General features: G+C 39.2%; 1 protein-coding gene across 1 annotated transcript in view; it reads right to left on the bottom strand.

The window, feature by feature from the left end:
• CCDC42 (coiled-coil domain containing 42) overlaps positions 1-20392 on the bottom strand; it is a 66838-nt gene that overhangs the window by 12061 nt on the left and 34385 nt on the right. The window contains exon 6 of the mRNA XM_060252863.1: positions 15474-15632. Within this exon, the coding sequence (XP_060108846.1) occupies positions 15474-15632 (159 nt within the window). The remainder of the gene's footprint in view (positions 1-15473; positions 15633-20392) is intronic.

Raw genomic sequence — 20392 nt, 5'->3', positions numbered from 1 at the left:
CTGTTTTGGGTTAGAAGCAACAAATAAGCTCCCTAATTTTTATTTTTAAGTAGTTGTTGGTTTTTTTGAATTATATGAGTTTCTTGTAAACAAATTACATCTGTTTAAACTTAAATAGGTGAGCAAAAGTTTTTCATCTTTTTATAGGGGAGTTAAGTCCATTGACATTGAGTGAAATAATTATAATCTGGTCATTAGCCATTATGAAAACTCATTGTTACTATCTTTTTTATCTTTGTTTGAGATCTAGTTCTGTGAACTCTTGACTCTTCATCTCCTGAGGATTCCTCTTGAGTGGGAGTCTCTTAATTCTCCTCCTTGTCATCTTTACCTTTCTTCAGTTTTTCACCATATTTCTCCATAAAAAATTCAGCTTTAAAAAATCTTGAATCTTTTACCTTCATAAGTAAAGATAAGCCCTTCAGGGGTTAACCATCTGTAGGTAATAGCATTTTCTCTCCAGAGAGATGACAAAACATGATATTCTCTTCTTTTCTGTCTCATCAGCCATAGAACTTTCTTCAAAATTCTCACATTTTCTCCTTCTATTGTCAAAGGGTGATCTCTAGTCTGTTTGAGAATGAAATCTCTCACTTTCCTCTTCATGAACTTGACATGGACCTCTCTCGGCAGTGAGTTTTTACATGCAAAAACCAAGGAGACACTATAGGCTAAGTCTATTTCTTGTTCCACTTCCAAATGTGCAACCTGCAATATTTTGCTAATATTTTGCTTCACTGATTAGTTTGGGTAAGTCTTCTGATTTGTCCTCTGGTATATTCTGAAACATTAACATATAGGCCGCCCTATCAATTTCCATTTGTAATAACCAGTCTTCTGATATATTTTTTTGTCTATTTCCTCCACTTTACAATTTGTGACTATCACTTTAGAGTCTAAAGCCTTCAGCATTTGGTTGGTTTCTTAGGTTTGTTCTATTCTCCGCCAATTTCCTATAAAAATCAGCCATTTGGAGCGCAATCGGGAGGGGGGGAGGTAGAAAGTCTTGTAGGAGCAGACGAGCTAGTACATGGGTGCAGGAAGGGATTGCGCCGACGTACGACCGGCGCCGCCCCAGCGGAGGGGAGTTCCATGGGCAAGGGGATGGCCGAGTGCCACTCTGTCTGAGGGCAGCGACACCTGAGGGCTGCGCCTGAGTGTGGGCAGAAGTGAGGCAGAGTATGGTGCTCAGGTGGAGGAGGGGGTGGAGTTGGGGGCGTGGCGTGGCAGCTTCCTGAGCAGTTTGGCCCATGACACGCCCCCCCCCCGAGAGGCGCACCTCGGTGCAAAAACGGTGGCGTGCCCCATAGGCACTCATTGAAACCAAAAACAAAGGTCGCCTACACTGCTGTGGAAACTTGCAAAACCCTCAGGGAGTGGCATAATTGCCTCGCCAATTGCATCGCGCCTTGGGCTGACGAGCCCCCTCCCCAGCACCCAATTGCGGTCTTCCCCCTCCTAGAAATACTTCCTCTCTGGCCTCGCACACCTCAGTTGTTAGGGAGAGGAGCGCGTGGCGGGAAGCTCTGCCGGCGAGCTCCCAGCCGTACAGACTTAGAGTGAGGGACAGGCAGGCACATTGGTGACAGGTTTTGCACCTCACGGTTGCTTTGACAATATATTTGACTAAATGCTCTCGTTTCCAGTTCTTCACAGGTTCCAGGGTCCCGGAGGCTCTGCATGCGAGGACTATCGCCCATGGCTGGGTAAGTTCCACTGTCCCCCCCCAGCCTCCCCCTCCCCTTGCTCTTGACCGCTTGGTATGTGAGCGTCTCTGGCACTTGAACCAGGCAGTGGGCTCCTGCAGGGGGCATTTGCTGACCTCTCTCCCTTGTGCTGCTCCCTTCCCTTGGTCTGCCCTATGCCACATTCCCAACCCCTGGCAGGGCACAGGGTGTATGTGTGTGGCAGCTGCCCCATTGCAGGGCGGTCCCATTAAAAGAGCGCCTGGCTGAAATGCAGCCCGCTCTTCCAGCCACTGCCTTTGCAGGTGCTCTTGATCTCTATCTCTGTTTTGCAGGTGGGACTCCAATAGAGAGGCTTCCGCGTCTGCCACTCCACCATCCCCCCACTCACTCAGCTGTTTCTGCTCACTGCTCGGAATGGGGCCCCACTCACTGCAAGAATGCCTAGCGCTCGCCAGGGAGACTGTTGCACTCTGTTCTGGAAAAATAAAGTCTCAGCTGTGCCCTCTGTTGTCTCTCCTGCTTGGCATAAGCTGCACATTCCCTGGGCAACCCCCCCCCCCATCAGTGGCCTCTTTGAGGGAATGCCTGGGAGGGTGTGCAGACTTGGTTTTGTGGGGGGAACAGTCTATGAGCCACCACGCTGCCCCCCGCATGGCTGGACAGGGGAGGGGAGTGCCACCCCTCAGCCTGCCCAGGCTGACAGCCTACCCAGCCCCACAGGGCTGTTGTGTGCAGGGCACTAAGGGGGGGCTGTTGAAGTGGACTCAGAGTTCTGCGGCTGATGCACTTGCACTCTGAGTTCTTTGGCCCCCAGGGGAGGTGTTCCATGCACATGGCAGGGGGTGTCAGGGCAGCACAGGGGGGGTCTCTGGGTGGGGGGGGGTGTCTGCTGCTGGGTTGCTCACTCCCACACACACATTCCAGCCGCTCTCTATGACAGCGAACTTAAACAGCAAACAGCAAGCCTTTATTGGCATAAACAGATTTAGCAGTAAAATAGCAATATAAATAATATAAAATCCTAGATTATAGAGTACATAGGGAGCTAAAATACATAAAATAAATAAAATATATATGAGTCGAGTTTAGCCAAATTAAATAATTAAAACAAATAAAATGGGATTGGATTGTAAAACTTTTACAATCCAATCCCATTTCTCTGGCATTTTTTCTTACTTCCACAACTGCGCATATAATGTCCTAGCAGCTGAAAGCAAGTACCAAATTACAGTTCTATCTTCTTTTGGAAATTTTTCCATTTGTAATCCCAACAGAAAAGTCTCTGCAACTTTCTTAAATTCATACCCCAAGATCTTAGAAATTTCTTGTTGAATCATCTGCCAGTACTTTTTTGCTCTTTCACAAGTCCATCACATATGGTAGAAAGAACCTTCATTGTTTTTTACATTTCCAACATCTATCTGGCATCTTGTTGTTCATCTTTGCCAATTTTTTAGGAGTCATATACCATCTATACATCATTTTAAAACAGTTCTCTTTAATACTATGACATGTCGAAAGCTTCATAGAATTCTTCCACAAGTATTCCCAAGTTTCCATCTGTATTTCTTTATTACATTTATTGCCCATTTAATCATTTGAGATTTCACCACTTCATTTGCCATAGACCATTTTAAAAGTAATTTATACATTTTTGAAATGAATTTTTCATTGTCTCCAAGCAGAACCTTTTCCATTTCTGTTTGTTCTTTTCTTATTCCTTCAGTTTTTATTCCTTCACCAAACCCTTTATTTGTTGCATTTGGAACCAGTCATATTTATTATTCAACTCTTCAGCAGTTTTCAATTCTATTTTGCCACCTTGTATTTTTAATAATTGATTATATGACAACCACTTTTCTTCACCTATCTCAGCTGTTATCTTTATTACTTCAGCTGGCACTATCCATAACGGTCTTCTCTCATCTCCATATTTCTTATATTTCATCCATGTATTTAGCAAATTGTTTCTTATATAATGGTGAGAGAAAAAACTGTCCATCTTCTTTTTTCCATAATACATGTATGCATGCCAGCCAAATTTATTTCCGTGACCTTCCAGCATTAAGAGTTTTTTATTTAACAACATTATCCATTCTTTTATCCACACTAAACAGACTGCTTCTTGATATAATTTTAAGTTCGGTAATTGAAATCCACCTCTCTCTTTTGCATCTGTCAAAATTTTCATTTCGATCCTTGGTTTCTTCCCAGCCCACAAAATTCTGAAATTTTTCTTCGCCATTTATCAAATTGTTTACTATCTTTCACAATAGGAATAGTTTGAAACAAATACATTATTCTTGGTAGAATATTCATTTTAATTGCAGCTATTCTACCCAGCAGTGACAAATTAAGTTTATTCCATTTTAACATATCTTCATCCATTTTACGCCATAGCTTCTCATAGTTATTTTTGAACAAATCAATATTCTTCATTGTTATCTCCACACCCAAATATTTTACCTTGGAGGTAACTTCACAACCCGTCAGTCTCTGTAAGACCTGTTGCTTATTTATTTGCATATTTTTACATAAAAAATTGATTTTTCTTTGTTACTACAAAGTCCCGCTAACTCCCTATATTCTTGTATTTTAGCTAACAGCAAAGGTGTAACTTGTATACGATTTAGTTTATGATCATCTGCAAATGCTCTGTATTTGTAAGTAAATCCTTTTATTTTTAATCCTTCTATTTCTTTATCTTCTTGAATCTGCATCAATAATATTTCAAGAGTCATTATAAACAACAATGGGGAAAGCAAACAGCCATGTCCTGTACCTTTACTAATTATCATATCTTCTGTAATATCTGTGTTTATACATAATATTGCACGTTGTTCAGTATATATTGCTTTTGTTATTCTTATAAAGCTTTCTCCTAACTCTATTTTCTCCATTACTGCAAACATAAAGTCCCAATTTAAATTATCAAATGCTTTCTTTGCATCCACAAAGAATAATGCTACTTCCTTTTCTGGATGTCTTTCATAATATTCTACAATATTTACAACAGTTCTAATATTGTCTCTTATTTGCCTTTTGGGAAGAAATGCCGCTTGATCTTCCTTTATAAAATTTATCAAATGTTGTTTAAGCCATTCTGCCAAGATTCTTGTATATATTTTATAGTCATTATTTAATAGCGAAATTGGTCTGTAATTTTTTATATTTGTGACATCTCTGTCTTCCTTTGGAATCAACGAAATAACAGCTTCCTTCCATGTGTTTGGTGTTTTCCCTTTTATTCTTATCATGTTCATCAACTTCTGCAATTTCAGTATTAACTCCTCTTTAAGGGTTTTAAAATATTTAGCTGTATATCCATCTGGCCCAGGTGCCTTTCCATTTTTCATTGCGTTAATTGCTGCTTCAATTTCTATTTTTTCAATGGGATCATTCAAAGCTTTTCGCATATTTTCTGTTAAGGGTTCTATTTTTATCTTTTGTAAATACTCATCCATCTTTTCTTTCTTTATTTTAACACCTTTAAACAACTTGGCATAATACTTAAAAAATTCTCTTTTTATTCCCTCTTGGCTAACCACCTCTTTTCCATCTACCACAATTTTATTAATAATTTTCTCTCTTTTTCTTCAGTTGCCAAGCCAAATATTTTCCAGGTTTATTTACACCCTCAAAAGATTTCTGCTGCAATCTTTTCAGATTCCATTCCAATTCTTTATTTAACAAATGTCTCATTTGCAGTATTGTAATTTCCCTTATAATTTTCTTTTTCCCTGGCCTTTTTCTCAGCTCCCCTTCTTTTTTCTTTATTTCATTTTGAATACCCAACAACTGTTTTTCTTTTGCTCTCTTATCTTTATTATTCAAAGTAATCACTATTCCTCTCATTACTGCTTTATAGGCATCCCAGACCGTCTGAAATTCAATATCCTCTTTGTCATTCATTTGAAAGAAAGCTTTAGTTTCATTTTCTAGATATGTCACTGAGCCGCCTTGGCGGGAAGGGCGGGATATAAATTGAAATAAAGTGAAACTGAAAGTATTTCTTTATTCTGTAGTAAATCTTCATTCAATCTCCATCTTCTCAGTTTCTTAGACAATTTTGTAATCCACATTATTGGGTTATGATCGGCCCCAATTTTAGGTAAAATCTCTATTTTCCTTGTTATAAGACCTAAATCCTTAGTGCCCCACAACATGTCAATTCTGGAAAAAGTTTTATGTCTTGCTGAATAAAAGGTGTAGTCCCGCACTTCAAGATTAAATTTCCTCCATATATCCTCCAAATTTTCTTGTTTGACCAATTCAAAAAAAGACTTTGGCAATTTTTCTTTATTATTATTTTTTCCCCCAGACCTATTCAGTGTATTTTTAATTGTTTCATTAAAATCCCCCATTATCAAAACTTGGTCATATGTCAGTTCATCAAATTGTTGTATAATGTCTTTTTAAAAAGCATCTTTTGCACCATTGGGTGCATACAGTCCCAATAACAACGGTAGTTTTTTTGCATTTAATATTATTTCTACTGCTACAAATCTTCCATCTTTATCTTTAAACACTAATTTTGGCTCCAATTCTCGTTTGATATAAAAACCACTCCTCTTTTCTTCTGTTCAGCCAATGAATAAAATTCTAGTCCCAATTGTTTATTCCATAAAAAATTGTAATCCTTTTGTTTAATATGCACTTCTTGTAAACAAACTATATTACAATTTTGCTTTTTAATCCAATGAAACGTTGCCCTTCTTTTTTGTGGTGAATTTAGTCGATTTACATTCCAAGACAATAATTTATAATCCATCATGGTGCAAATTCTTTATGTTCTTCATAAAATCTACACAGTTCCTGTGCATTTGTAATTGTGATTCTTTTCCCCTGGAGTTCAAAGCTCAAACCTTCAGGTATAATACATCTAAATCTCATTTCATTGTCCCGTAATTTTTCTGTCAGTTTTTAATATGTTCTTCTGTCGTTTATCACTTGCCTTGGCAACTCCTTCATAATTTTTACTCTTCTGCCTCCCACTATCAATGTCTTTTCAAAATTTTTGTTCATGATCTTTCCCACCATTTCTTTTGTCATATATCTTATGACAACATCTCTTGGTAGATTATTTTTTTTGGCATAGAGTTCACTCTATACATATAATCATACAAATTTTTAGTCTCTTCAGGATCTTCCTCTAAAAATTCTGCAATTATTTTTATTATATATTTTTTCAAGTTACCATCTTCCTTTTCAGGTACTCCTCTCAGACGTATCTGAGTCTCCATCAATTTACAGTCATGGATTGCCACTTTTTCTTGTATTTTTAACAAGGTGGAGTCATGGACTTTCATTCTCCCTTCTACCTCCTGCACTTTCTTAGCTGTTTCCTCTGTCTCTTTTCTGAGATCTTCCATATCTTTTTTAATCTCATCAATAATTTCTTTTTTAGATGCAGTTATAATCTCTTTCATGCCTTTCACCATTCTGGCCTCCATTGCCTCTAGTTGGTCCAGCATTTTCTCCAATGAAGTAGCCCTTGTACAGGTTTGCTTGTGTTCTGACATTTAAAAACACCGAAAATTTTGATCTCACCACATTCAAATTTAACTATCAAGTTCAAAAGATTAGAGCTTGCTTTTTACAACAAGCCTAATTTCGCCGTCCTCAGAACTTCTCAGACCAAGATATTAATTTTTAATTTTTTAAAAATCCTTTAAAATGGTGGTCACGACTTTTTGCTTCTCACTATTTTTTTCCCTTTTCCTTTTAAAGTCTTCTAAAGTCCAATATAAACAATATGTCCAATAGTATTTAAGTTCTTATCATCACCTCAATTATTTCCAACAATTTTTAATGTCCCAAACACTTTAAAAATGTTATTTTAATTTTGACCTCCTTGCAATGGCCGCTGATATTTCTCTATGGTATTATAGTCCTAGAGTAGGCTTTTCATCTACTACTTCCTGCTTTACTTGCCACCAAATCTGGTTTTCACTGGTAAAGAGATCTCACGATACTTGATGTACTTCCTGTGTTGATTGTATATGCTGCAGATCTGTGATGATGGTGCTCTTTTTTCAAAACTGCAAGTAGACCAAATAAATTCCTTCGCACTTTTTAGCACTGTCCTTTAAATTTACAAGTCCAAATTTCACCTCTTCCTCCCTTCTTCTTTCAAGCTTTCTAAATTTCCATTTCCCACCTTCTGAATTTATTCTGTTTAACTGTAAATAGTCCCAGAATGAAAGATAGTAATCTGTACGTTTTCTGTCAATTATCCAGATCCACACCGGTCTTGTGTAGCTTTAGATGTTTATTAATGTCCAAGAAGGTTAGGATTCTGTCAAGCTTATGTCAAATAAATGACTCTGAGAACTTCTGCAGATGATGAAAATGCAACTCTTCTCTGGAGACCCCTCAAAGCCTCAAAGGAGCCCCCTCCCCGGGACTCCCTTTTAGCCAAGGTAAATCTCCTCAAAGTTTTCTGTGCATATCTTGGACTAATCTCTGACTGAGAAAAGTAGGCAGTAGGCATTAATTTGCCTTCCACTACCCAGAACAGAACCAGCTTGCTCCTGATGTGAGAAGCAGTTCAGCTTGGCATTTTCCTCCCCCGGAAGTCGCCCCCAGCCTCACTTCTGTTCCTTCCCCATGTTGGTGGGCCATCTCTCCTTTGCCTGTGATGGTCTGGCCATCATTGGCTCTGCTCTCTGTTTGGGGGCGGGTTGGGGATGGCTATCAGCCTTTCTGGGGCTGCCTCTCCCCATCCCTGACTGTCATGAGCATGTGCCAGGACTGACCAATGGGAGGGTGGGCTGGCCATCCCCTCCAGCACCTCTGCCTCCCTTCTGTGCCTCCGCCAGTGGCTTTGCCATGGCGACTGTCTCCCTCATGGCAAGCTACGCCTCTCCCCTCCCCATGCTCCAGCATGCTGAAGTCCTCAGGAACTCTACTAGCAGCATGGCAGCTATGCTATGGCTGGCTGCCCCTTATCTTTGGATTGGGCTGTTGATCTCCTAAATTTGCTACCTTGTCTGTCAGATGTGTAATAGCAGTCATAAGGGTATCTTTTAAATCATGTTGTATACCAGACACTCCACATTTTGCAGGCCCTGTAGACATGCTTGGGAATGAGGTGGTGGGTTTTTTCCTGCTTTTTTGTTCATCTTGACACCAAATATCAATAATACCAATTATAATTTTGTTAATCTTGACACCAAACATTAATAATACCAACTATAATTTTTCAATACCACTGTTACAAAATTTACTCTAGTTCCAATGAGTAATATACCTCAATTATTTCCTAAACTTAGGAACAGTGTGTTCTTGCTATTGCTATGCAGTTTGGTGTAGTGCTTAAGTGTGCAGACTCTTATCTGGGAGAACCAGGTTTGATTCCCCACTCCTCCACTTGCACCTGCTGGAATGGCCTTGGGTCAGCCATGGCTCTGGCAGAGGTTGTCCTTGAAAGGGCAGCTGCTATGAGAGCCCTCTCCAGCCCCACCCACCTCACAGGGTGTCTGTTGTGAGGGGAGAAGACATAGGAGATGGTAAGCCGCTCTGAGTCTCTGATTCAGGGAGAAGGGCGGGATATAAATCTGCAATTCTTCTTCTTCTTCTTAATAACAATCTTACCACAAACAGGATAAGCACAGCCATCAAACCAAAACAATTTATGTTTACAAGAGTCAACTTTTAACTCAAACAAAAATAAATATTAACTGAGACAGTAAAGGAATCTCACCCATCTTCTTCCATCCTAAAAGTTCAGGATACACTGTTGTCTTCAATAAAATTCTTCTAGGTTGATGGTGTTTAAATTTTTTAAAAGCCAGTAGATATAGGAAGTCTTTTCAGTGTCTTAAGGTATTTTAAAAAATAAATGCCAATAGAACAGTCTCTAAAATCCAATGTAATATAATCCTCTAATTAGGGAAATAATCACTGGAATTATTGCAATCCAATTATTAATCCAGGAATAATGAGAACTTTAACATCAAAGCAGGAACTGACCAGATTTTTATAAAGAAAGAGCCAACAGCAGCAACAACAACAACAAAAGCAAAAGTCAAAGTAAATTATAGATCCAGAAAGACAGATGTAAGCCAAGTTCCAAATATTCCACTTATCTTTAAATTAATAAGGAAACCTTAAACAACATTATACATCTACAGTCAAATATTCAAATGAAGAATAGCAATAGAAGCAACAGCCACTGGAGCCAAGTCAAAGTAGAAATTGAAATCACTAGTACAGGAAAAAAATTGGTTGAAAGCTCAAATCTTCAGATAGGTGGGGGGCAGCTAATGCCCAAATCCCTTTTCTAAATCCAAATCCGTTCTTGTTCCATACAGTTATTTTGATTGGAATAATATAAAAAAGCAAACTTAGAGTCAGAATTGAGAAGAAAGCAGGCAAAGTTCTGTAGAAGTCAGCAGAAGCACTTTGAAAGATTTGCAGCTATCTGTGGCCATTTAAAATGGCGATCATCATGGCGGAGCTTCAGGGTGACAGAGAGCTCGTGGACCTGACTGCTATTGGAATCCCCGACTCTCATTGAGCCACTTGTGTCTGGAGACCCTCACCTGGGTCCCCATTGAGCTTCCCATCAAGGGAGCCATCCAACCGTTCGATTCAGGAGGGATCATAGCAGCATTCTGCGATCGCTCCTGCAGTGAGATGCCAAAACCCAGAAATCCTCCAGGTCCAGATGGTCTTACAGCAACATACTACAAACCCTTTGAAGATATTTTAACAATACTGCTTCAAAAAGGAGTGAAATACAAGAGGAAAAAAGCTACCACCAACATGGCAAGAGGCCAATATTACTTTAATACATAAAGAGGGGAATGATCCACTATTACCACAATCTTATATACCAATCTCATTGCTAAACATAGATTACAAGATTTTTGCAACAATGATCACTGAAAGATTAAGAAAATATATTCCAGAACTAATTGATCAAGATCAAACAGGATTTGTACCAAAAAGATATATGAAAGATAACATTAGATATCTCTTAAATGCAACTGAATATTGTAGGAGAAAAGGATGCCCGATATCACTGCTATTATTTATTTTAGCAATGGAAATAGTAGCCAATAAAATTAGACAAGATAACAGGATTACTGGAATAAAGGAAGATAAGGAAGAATATAAGATGAAAAGCTATGCAGACGATGTTGACATAACAGTGGCACAACCTTATAGGTTGTTGAAATACACAATGCAACAGTTAACCAGCTTTGGAATTCATTCTGGATACAAATTGAATAAAAAGAAAATCAAGATAATCTTATTAAATTCAACCAATGAAGAACAAGAAGAAATACAGAAACTAACTGGATGCGTTGTTACCAAAAAAACCCTAGTAAAATAACTAGGCATTAATATAACAGGACAAAATAAAAATCTATATATAAAGACAACTTAAAAATATGGACAAGTATTAAAAAAATGGGCAAGAAGATTTGCAATGATGGGACAAACTGAAAATTTCATGGCTGGGTAGAATCTCTGCCATCAAAATGAATGTCTTGCCAAAAATAACCTTTATGTTTCAAATGCAACCAATTGATATAGAAGAAAAGGTCCTTAAAAATTGACAGAGAACTATTAACAACTTCATATGGGAAAAAAAGCCAAGAGTGAGGTTTAAAATAATACAATTTAAGAAAAAAAGAGGCCATTTGGCTGTACCAAATATTAGGTTATATCGCCAAGCAGCAGCACTAATCTGGAATCAGAGTGGATTATAAACCCAGATGAGAGGATTATTAAATTAAAAATAGCTGATTCTTAGGAAGGAGTTCACAATTATTTATGGCTCAACAAGTCATTAAAAGTTATTCAGAAGCAAGATGGTAGCCATATAGCGAGAGATGAATTTCTAAGAATATGGTTCAGTATAAAAACAGAATAAACCCACCTACTTCACCACTGACATCTCCAATCAATGTTTATTGCAATGCAAGTACTAGGGAAAAAATAACTACTTAACCTTTAATAATACGACAAGACATGGAATAATAATATCTTGGCAAGATATACAAAATGTAGGAAGGAATATTCAACAGCTGACATATTATCAAATGGCATCTAAACACAAAGAATTAGTAACAAAAGAAGGTGGCCACCTAAAACAGAAAACGGCCTATGAAAATTTGATTACAAGTGATCTAAAACATCTATTATGAAAAATATATAAAATATTATTGCAATATGAAATAGAAGCAGGGCAAGTGTAGGACTGTATGATCAAATGGATGAAGAACTTTGGAGAGAATATCTCTATGAGCCAATAGGAAAACTTATGAACAAAAGAAATCAAATTTGAATCTCAAACACTAAGAGAGAATTGGTACAAAATGTTCTTCAGATGGTACATCATACCCAAAGAAGTTGCAAAAGCAAACAAGAGCCACAATGCTAGATGTTGGAAATGCAAGAGTACAGACCCGACCTTCAATCGCTTCTCGGCCTTTTGGCTAAGATCAAGTGTAATGTGTAGACCCAACCTTCTATCATATGTGGTGTAACAAAGCTAAAAAAATATTGGATAAGATCCATGAAGAAATACAAAATATATTGAAAGTCAATTTCCCGATGAATAAAAAAATGTTTAGAATTAGACATAGTACCATCCAATCTATCAAATTCATAATGAATTATTTAAATATATGGTGACAGTGGCAACAGTGGTATTTGCATCAAAATGGAAGCTGAAAGCTGAAATATGCCCAGAATTGATTGATTGGAAAAATAAATCAACTGATTATATGACCAAGGAAAAGCCAACATCCTACCTGCATAATAGACCAGAATCCAAATCCAATAGACCAGAATCCAAATTTCAAGAAAAATGGAACATATTTTTGGCATATATTGACCAAAACTTTAAAAGATTAAAATAAGAATAAAATTATAAAGTCCAAAAGAATTAAGAGACAGAATTGAGTAACATATGTTCAAAATGTTTATGGTTATAATGACCTAGTGTTAGAAATATTAGAATTGTCAAGAAATATTAGAATTGTCAAGAATGTTAGGAATGTTGTCAAGAATGTTAGGAAAGTAAATGTATTTATAAGTAGTCCAGATCAAAATCAAAAGTTCATAAGTAACTTGTACTTAATAATGTAAGATTTGTTCAGAAATGTTATAAACAGAAAAATGTTATCAGCTACGATTTATTAGACAATATTGATGGCTTTCCTCTCTTACTGATTTTTATGTTTTTATTGGCCAAAATATTATTATGTATAAATGAACCATTGTGGTATTTCTATCTTATCTTTTAAATTTATTTATTTATTTATTTATTTATTTGGGATTTATATCCCGCCTATCCCACGGATGGCTCAGGGCGGCTTCCAACAATTAATCAAACTTAAAAGTAGACAATTTCAAATGTAAAACAATTAAATAATTTAAGCAGTTAAAACATTAAAACAGAGTAATTCAGTTTCCTGTGAACAGATGGCTGGCCAGTTTCCTCCGGTTGTTATCCTAGCTAAATGTAGGCTAGGTATAGGCTAGCCGGAAGAGGGTCGTCTTACAGGCCCTGCGGAACTGCGCTAAGTCCCGCAGGGCCCTCACCTCTTCCGGCAGCTGATTCCACCATACGGGGGCCATAACGGAGAAAGCCCTTTCCCTGGTGGCTTTCAGGCGGGCTTCTTTTGGCCCGGGGATAGTGAGGAGATTTTGTGTTCCTGACCTCAGTGCTCTCTGGGGAACATGTGGGGAGAGACGGTCCTTCAGGTAGGCAGGTCCCAGGCCATATAGGGCTTTAAAGGTAATAACCAGCACCTTGTACCGGACTCGGTATATCACTGGAAGCCAGTGCAGAGTCCGAAGACCCGGCTGAATGTGTTCCCACTTTGGGAGACCCAATAACAGCCGGGCCGCGGCATTCTGCACCAGCTGCAGTTTCCGGGTCCGAGACAAGGGCAGCCCCATGTAGAGGGCGTTGCAGTAGTCCAACCTTGAGGTGACCGTAGCATGGATCACTGTTGCTAGGTCGTCGCGCTCCAGAAAGGGGGCCAGCTGCCTTGCCCGTCTAAGATGAAAAAATGCGGACTTGGCAGCGGCTGCTATCTGAGCCTCCATCTTTAAAGAAGGCTCCAATAGCACCCCCAAGCTCCTGACCCTGTCCGCCGCCATAAGCGGCGCACCATCAAAAGCCGGCAGGGGGATCCCCCTCCCCGGGCCGCGGCGGCCCAAGCAAAGGACCTCTGTCTTCGTAGGATTTAACTTCAGCTTTCTATGTTTGCTTTCTATGTTTGTTTATATATAAAATATATTTGTTTATATATAAAATATGTTTGCTTTCTATGTTTGTTTATATATAAAATAAAAATATATTTATATCTGGAATATAACATTAAAAAAGAATGATACAGAGACAGATTTAAATGTGGCATACTCCTTCCCAGTGTAAATGGGAGAACCGCAAAACCAGCACACTTTGGCAAGGAACAAGCCAGGTGTGAAAATGGAGACAGAACCAGGCGCAGAATTGGAAGTTTCTGGAAGTCGAATTGGGAGCATATTGTAAGTGTAGATTGGGCCATTGATTGGTTAACTGAACACTAAATCCAGATAGAAGGAAAATAATGAGCATGATAAGGATGAGAGGAAAACATAACTGAAAGATATAATGCATTTGTTAATGGCAAACAATTATATACTTGTGGAAAGTGTGCTTATTAAAACTGATATATCTCTGTCATAATGAAAGATAGCAAAAAGGTGTTGACAAGATATACCCATAACTGTAATGTACATTATCTAAGAAAATATGTGGGCGTAAATAATCTTGTAGGTGTTTAATTGTCTAGGTGATCTTGATAAGGGACTATTAGCAAAGCAGGGTTAATTGTGAGAGTAACACAATGGAGATGAGAATATTTATATATTTAAAAATATTTATTAAAGTATTTATACCCTGCCTTTTTTTTCTCTGTTTGAGGCAGCTTGAGCACATGTAAACTTTCCTTTGAGGAAGGGCAGGATAAAAATGTGCTTCCCCTGAGGGGCTGGATAGACCACTGCACACCAGATGCTGAGAACAAATACTAAGAGAGGAATGTTGTATTCAGGTCCTGCTTGGGAACTTCCAAGAGGCATTTGGCTGGCCACTATTAGCTACAGACTTTTCAGTCTGATCCTGTAATGGAACATGCGGAAGACCTTTGTAATCCGAGGAGATAGTGGTGATCTACTCATTCCAGACCTGTGTATAGCAGCATTAAGCGACAAAAGGGTTGATGCCCTTAACAAATGAATTATGTTTACTTTAACTGCTGGGGAGCCCTGTAAATCAGCCTCAGCTGAGACTGATAAGGGTAGGGTTAAATTAAGCCTATGTGAGCTAGGTAGGATGCTGTTCTGCCCTGCCCTGCCGAATAGCCGAAGAAGCTGTTGTTTGATGAACAGATGAACAGCCACAACAACCAGCCTTCTTGGATGTATCTTTGTATTGGAACTTTGATTTCATGTTGTTACCTTTAAGTTAGTGTTATAAAACTGTTTTCTGTTCTTAAATTAGTGAATAAACTGCTTTCTGTTTACAAACTACATTGATCTGAAATCAATTAAAGAACATGAACATTACAGATCCATTAGGGTTCTTCTTTTACTTTGGATCCCATATTTACTCATATTTTTATGCTCCATCACACTGTGAAATATTCCTTCTCATCCTGTCCTGTAATGAATCCCATCCATCAGGAATGAGTGAGGTGCCTAAGGAAATTATTCATTTTCCATTGTCATAAGCCCTTTATCTGGATAGCAAAAGGTGGGAGTTACATGACATACCATATCGAGCTGTTTGTGGGTGTCTTCTATGGGTACCAGTAAAGCCTCTTTCATCTGCTTGTTTACACTCTGGAAAAGGTTCAATGTAGCCATCTTGATGGTGCCAAGCATTAGAGTTTTCTTGGCAGCAGTATTTTGGATATGGGCCCAGCGTGACTCCTGAGAAGAAAGTAGTGGCAATTGCAACAATGTAGGAAGAACTGGAGAGAAAATGATATTGGCCCTCTTGTATAACATTAAGGCTGCAGTCACATGAGCAGTTCACACTGATACAGCTGCTTTACCTTTGCATATTTAAAGAGCACGATCAGACAACATCATCTGCCTTCTGTGCCCTTGTCATTGGCACCCTCCTTTGCCTCGCTTGGGAAGCAGAGTAATCAGGCACTGGAAACCATCCTGTATTTACGGATGCCAGCACTTCCACTCCATGTTTCCAGCTGTCTGAACTCCCCTCTTGTGAAGTCAAGCCATTTGAGAAGTCTGAACCTTCTCTTCCATTCCCACTTTTTTTTGATCAGGTAGTGATGTTCACATAAGTGCATAATCACCCCTGGCGTTGCCAATCACCATGGCCAACTAGTCATTCTGGACTGTGAGTTCCAGAATATTTTTGAGCAACAAATCTCCCCAACCCCTTTCTCCTGTTTCATCATTAGAGTCTGAAAGCTTCCTATGCATGACACAAGGATAAATGTATGAAGTTCAATGGGACTACTCTCATATAAATCTGCACTTTACTCCTGTCATGTATTCTATGGAACAGAGGTGAAGGGAAGGAAGTTGAGAGGGGCTGGAATACTTGGCAGAGAGATTGTAGAGCTGTCAAAAAGGAGCCAGAGCTTCAGATACATGCTTATGTGCATGAGTGAAAGACAAAAAAAATGCCACAACAATCTGATCAACCATGTGATTGCACAGTGAAGCCAGTTCAGGGTGGGATGTCTGATCACAACTTCCTGTAACTATTTAAACTGCTGCAGATAGAGGCACAGCCAGATCATGTTAAACCTCAAGTTTGATCATAACCTAGTTTCCCTCTAAGAACAAATTTTGAGTCCAGTGGCACCTTTAAGACCAACAAAAGTTTGTTTAAGGTATGAACTTTCATGTGTAAATGCTCTTCTTCAGATACATAGAAATGGAAGTTAACATTTCATAGCACAGAGTGGTAAGCTGCAGTACTGAAGTCCAAGCTCTGCTCTTGACCTGAGTTTGATCCTGGTAGAAGCTGGGTTCAGGTAGCTGGCTCAGGGCTGACTCAGTCTTCCATCCTTTCAAGGTTAGTAAAATGAGCACCCAGCTTGCTGGGAGTAAAGTGTATACGACTGGGGAAGGCAATGGCAAACCACCCCATAAAAAGTCTGCCAAGAAAACATAATGATGTGACATTACTCCATGGGTTGGTAATGACTTGGTGCTTGCACAAGGGACTACCTTTACCTTTTTATGAACTTTCATGTGCAAGTGCTCTTTTTCAGATACATAGAAATGGAAGTTAACATTTCATATATATAAGTAGATGCCTCTACATAGGAGAACAGCAAATTAGCATTCAACTTAATAAATATGCTTTGACATATGCAAAGGCTAAATAGTAATAACAAGCTAAGTTTTATAGGTCACAGTATGTTTGAATTTAATTATACGAAACCAGTGGAGCAATAAATATGTCAAAGAAGGAGACTACTGTGTAAAAGTATATTTCTTAGTCAATAAGAGTAATTGAGACTCTGCTGTTATGCTCATTTTGTCCCCTCTCAAAGTTTGCTGACAGCATCCTTTCCTATGAGGGGGGGTGCTGTATTATATCAAAAAAACACATTCCAATATACACTGCATTATATTACATTCACTATTCCAATATACTATTTTAAAAAAGAACTACACTAAAATACAGAGGATGATTAGCTCTTCTTGGTGAGGATACATATGTAAGGATTGAATGAGTTTAGCCTATGTAATGAGATAAAAAATCAATATCCCTGTAAAGTCCTGAGGGGCGGTTGTTCTGAGTGCTGTAATTTGTAGTTCAGCAATTTCTCTTTTCAGTCTGTTCCTGAAGTTTTTTTGCCATATAACAGCTACTTTGATGTCACCCATTGTATTTCCTGGAAGGTTGAAGTGTTCACCTTGAAGTTTCTCAGTTTTATGATTCCTGATGTCAGAATTGTGTCCATTTATCCTTTGATATAGGGTTTGTCTTGTTTGCCCTATGTGGAGAACCGAAGGGCACTGTTGGCATTTAATGGCATGTACAGTGTTAGAAGGTGAGCAAGTAAATGAGCCTGAGATGGTGTAGTTGATATTGTTAGGTCCAGTGATAATGTTGTCTGGGTTTATGTGGCAGCAAAGTTGGCATTTGAGTTTATTGCAAGCTCTGGTACCAGTGTCCATGTTCAAAATATTACGGGTGAACAGTTGTTTGAGACTGCGGAGTTGTCTCTGCACAAGAAAAGGTTTGCCCCCCAGTACTTGTGAAATAGAACTGTCATTGTCCAGTAGAGGTTGTAAGTCATAACTGTTTTGAATTCCTTTGTAATCTTGTTTACTTCTTTGTTGTATTCCTGTGTGGGGGCTGACCCCAGTTGTTTAAAAAGAATGTCAACCATGCTGAAAGGAAGACCATAGACAGTCTCAGAAACAATCAGGATATTATAATTAAAAAAGCAGACAAAGGTGGAACTGTTGTCATCATGAGACCCAAAGGAGACCCAAAGACAACTCTCAAATACTGCTTTTTACAAAAAATGGACCCCACACAGGAATAAAAAAAATATCTGAACACGATTATAAGGAATTACCATGGCATGTTCAAGAACAAATCCTTTCATACACACCACAGGAACCTCAACCAGATACCTTTTATCTTCTAACCCAGAACACCCCCTTGTCTCAGGCACCATGAATGTGGAATCGCTGTATTGCAATACCCCACACCAAGATGGACTACAAGCTATAAGGAATATGATTTCTGAAAACCACACAGCTGCCTTTGCCGCCAAACAGTGCAATTCTGTTCTCACCCATATCTCACTTCAGATTTGGTGACAAACTATTCCTCTAGATCAGTGGTACAGCCATATACACCTGTGCGGCCCCACATAAGATAACATCTTTATGGCTGACTTGGATCAATGCTTCCTAAACTCCCACCCACTCATTCCTCTCTGATACCTGCATTACACTGATGACAAATTCCACCAGGCATTCCATGGCTTTCACCCCACCATTAACCTGACAACCAATCTATGCAAGAAATACATTTTCTGAACATTACCATAAGAGTACACAATGGACGCATAGACACCACCTTACACTGGAAACCTACTGTCTGACAAACATACCTACATGCCTCCAGCTCCATCCTAAACATACCAAATTATCCATTGTATATAGCCAGGGTCTATGCTACAGCTGCATTTGCTCCAATCCAACAGAGATTCCCACCTGACAAGCCTTTTTGAAATTAAAATATCCATCTGATGAAGTCAGAAAACAGATTAACAAAGACAGAATGGTACCCAGAGAAAACCTTCTACAGGACAGGTCCCAAAAAGACAATAATAGAACACCATTAGTGGTCACATACAACTTAAAACTCAAAACAGTTCTATTATTATTATTATTATTATTATTATTATTATTATTATTATTATTATTATTATTATTATTATTATTATTATTATTATTATTATTATTCCGCCCATTCCCCCATGGGCGGAGTACAACAATATAGATAATAACAAAATCACAATAGAATTATAATAAAATCAGCTAGTTAATAGTCCAGCAGGATGTTATAGTAAGATGGCACAGCAGTGTGGTTCAGCGGGGTTGTCAAGTCTGCTGTAGTTTGTTTGACCTATTTGCTAACTCTGGTTCAGAAGTAAGGGATTCTGGGTAGCTCACACTGAACACCGAATGCTGCTAGCCAACTCTCCTTCCCCCCCTCCTAGCTATGCCTTTGTTATGTAGCCTGCTTTGAAATGCTAATATGTGAACAAGATAGTGGAACCTTCTCAGGCCGGGTGTCTGTGGGAGTGTGAAGCGCCAAGGCCTTGGCTTGGGAATGAGGGAGTAACATCCTAGTGCGAAAATATACTGCATGGAGTGCCCCGCCCGTAGGAATCCTTTGATCTATACCTTAAATGTTTGGTTAATGTCTATGTACCCCAGTCCTTCAATCTCTATCATGGTCTTCAGTTCTGCTTTCAATAAACTAGCAACTTTGTTTCAACCAAAGACTCGTTATTGAATCCAGCCGACTTGACAGGGGTGGGGGGCAACCGATCTAATTGTAGATGCCTGCTGCCTCATCCAAAAGCCTGGCGGAAGAGCTCCATTTTACAGGCCCTACGAAAGGCTAACAAGCCAGGTAGGGCTCAGATCTCCACACAGAGCTGATTCCACGAGGTCAGGGCCAGAACTGAAAAAGTTCTGACCCCGGTAGAGGCAAGACAGGCATCTCTTGATCAGGGGATGGCTGACCAAGAGGCTGAATGAAGTGACCTCTGGGGCATATATGAGGAGAGACAGTCCCGCAGGTATGTTGGTCCCAGGCTGCGCAAGACTTTGAAAGTCAAAACTAACACCTTGAAATGGACCTGGTATTCTATAGGCAGCCAGTGCAGGCCACAGAGTGCTGGCCATATGCTCACCTGTACAGGTGATGCAGTCAGCAGGCAAGCTGCCGCATTCTGCACCTGCTACAGTTTCCAGATCAGCTTCAAGGGCAAGTCAGCATCGAGTGAGTTACAGTAGTCCAACCTGGAAGTGACCATTGCATGGATCACTGTAGCCTGGTCTTGGGAGGATAGATATGGTGCTAGTTACCTCGTCTGCCATCGTAACCTGGGCCTCCATAGAAAGAGAGGCATCCAGAATCACTCCCAAACTCTTCACCTGTTGGGTAGGCA

This window comes from Heteronotia binoei, chromosome 13 (assembly GCF_032191835.1).
Source record: "Heteronotia binoei isolate CCM8104 ecotype False Entrance Well chromosome 13, APGP_CSIRO_Hbin_v1, whole genome shotgun sequence".
In the NCBI taxonomy this organism is placed as follows: domain Eukaryota; kingdom Metazoa; phylum Chordata; class Lepidosauria; order Squamata; family Gekkonidae; genus Heteronotia; species Heteronotia binoei.
The sequence above is the reverse complement of the archived record's forward strand: the minus strand, read 5'-3'. Positions and strand labels throughout refer to the sequence as shown.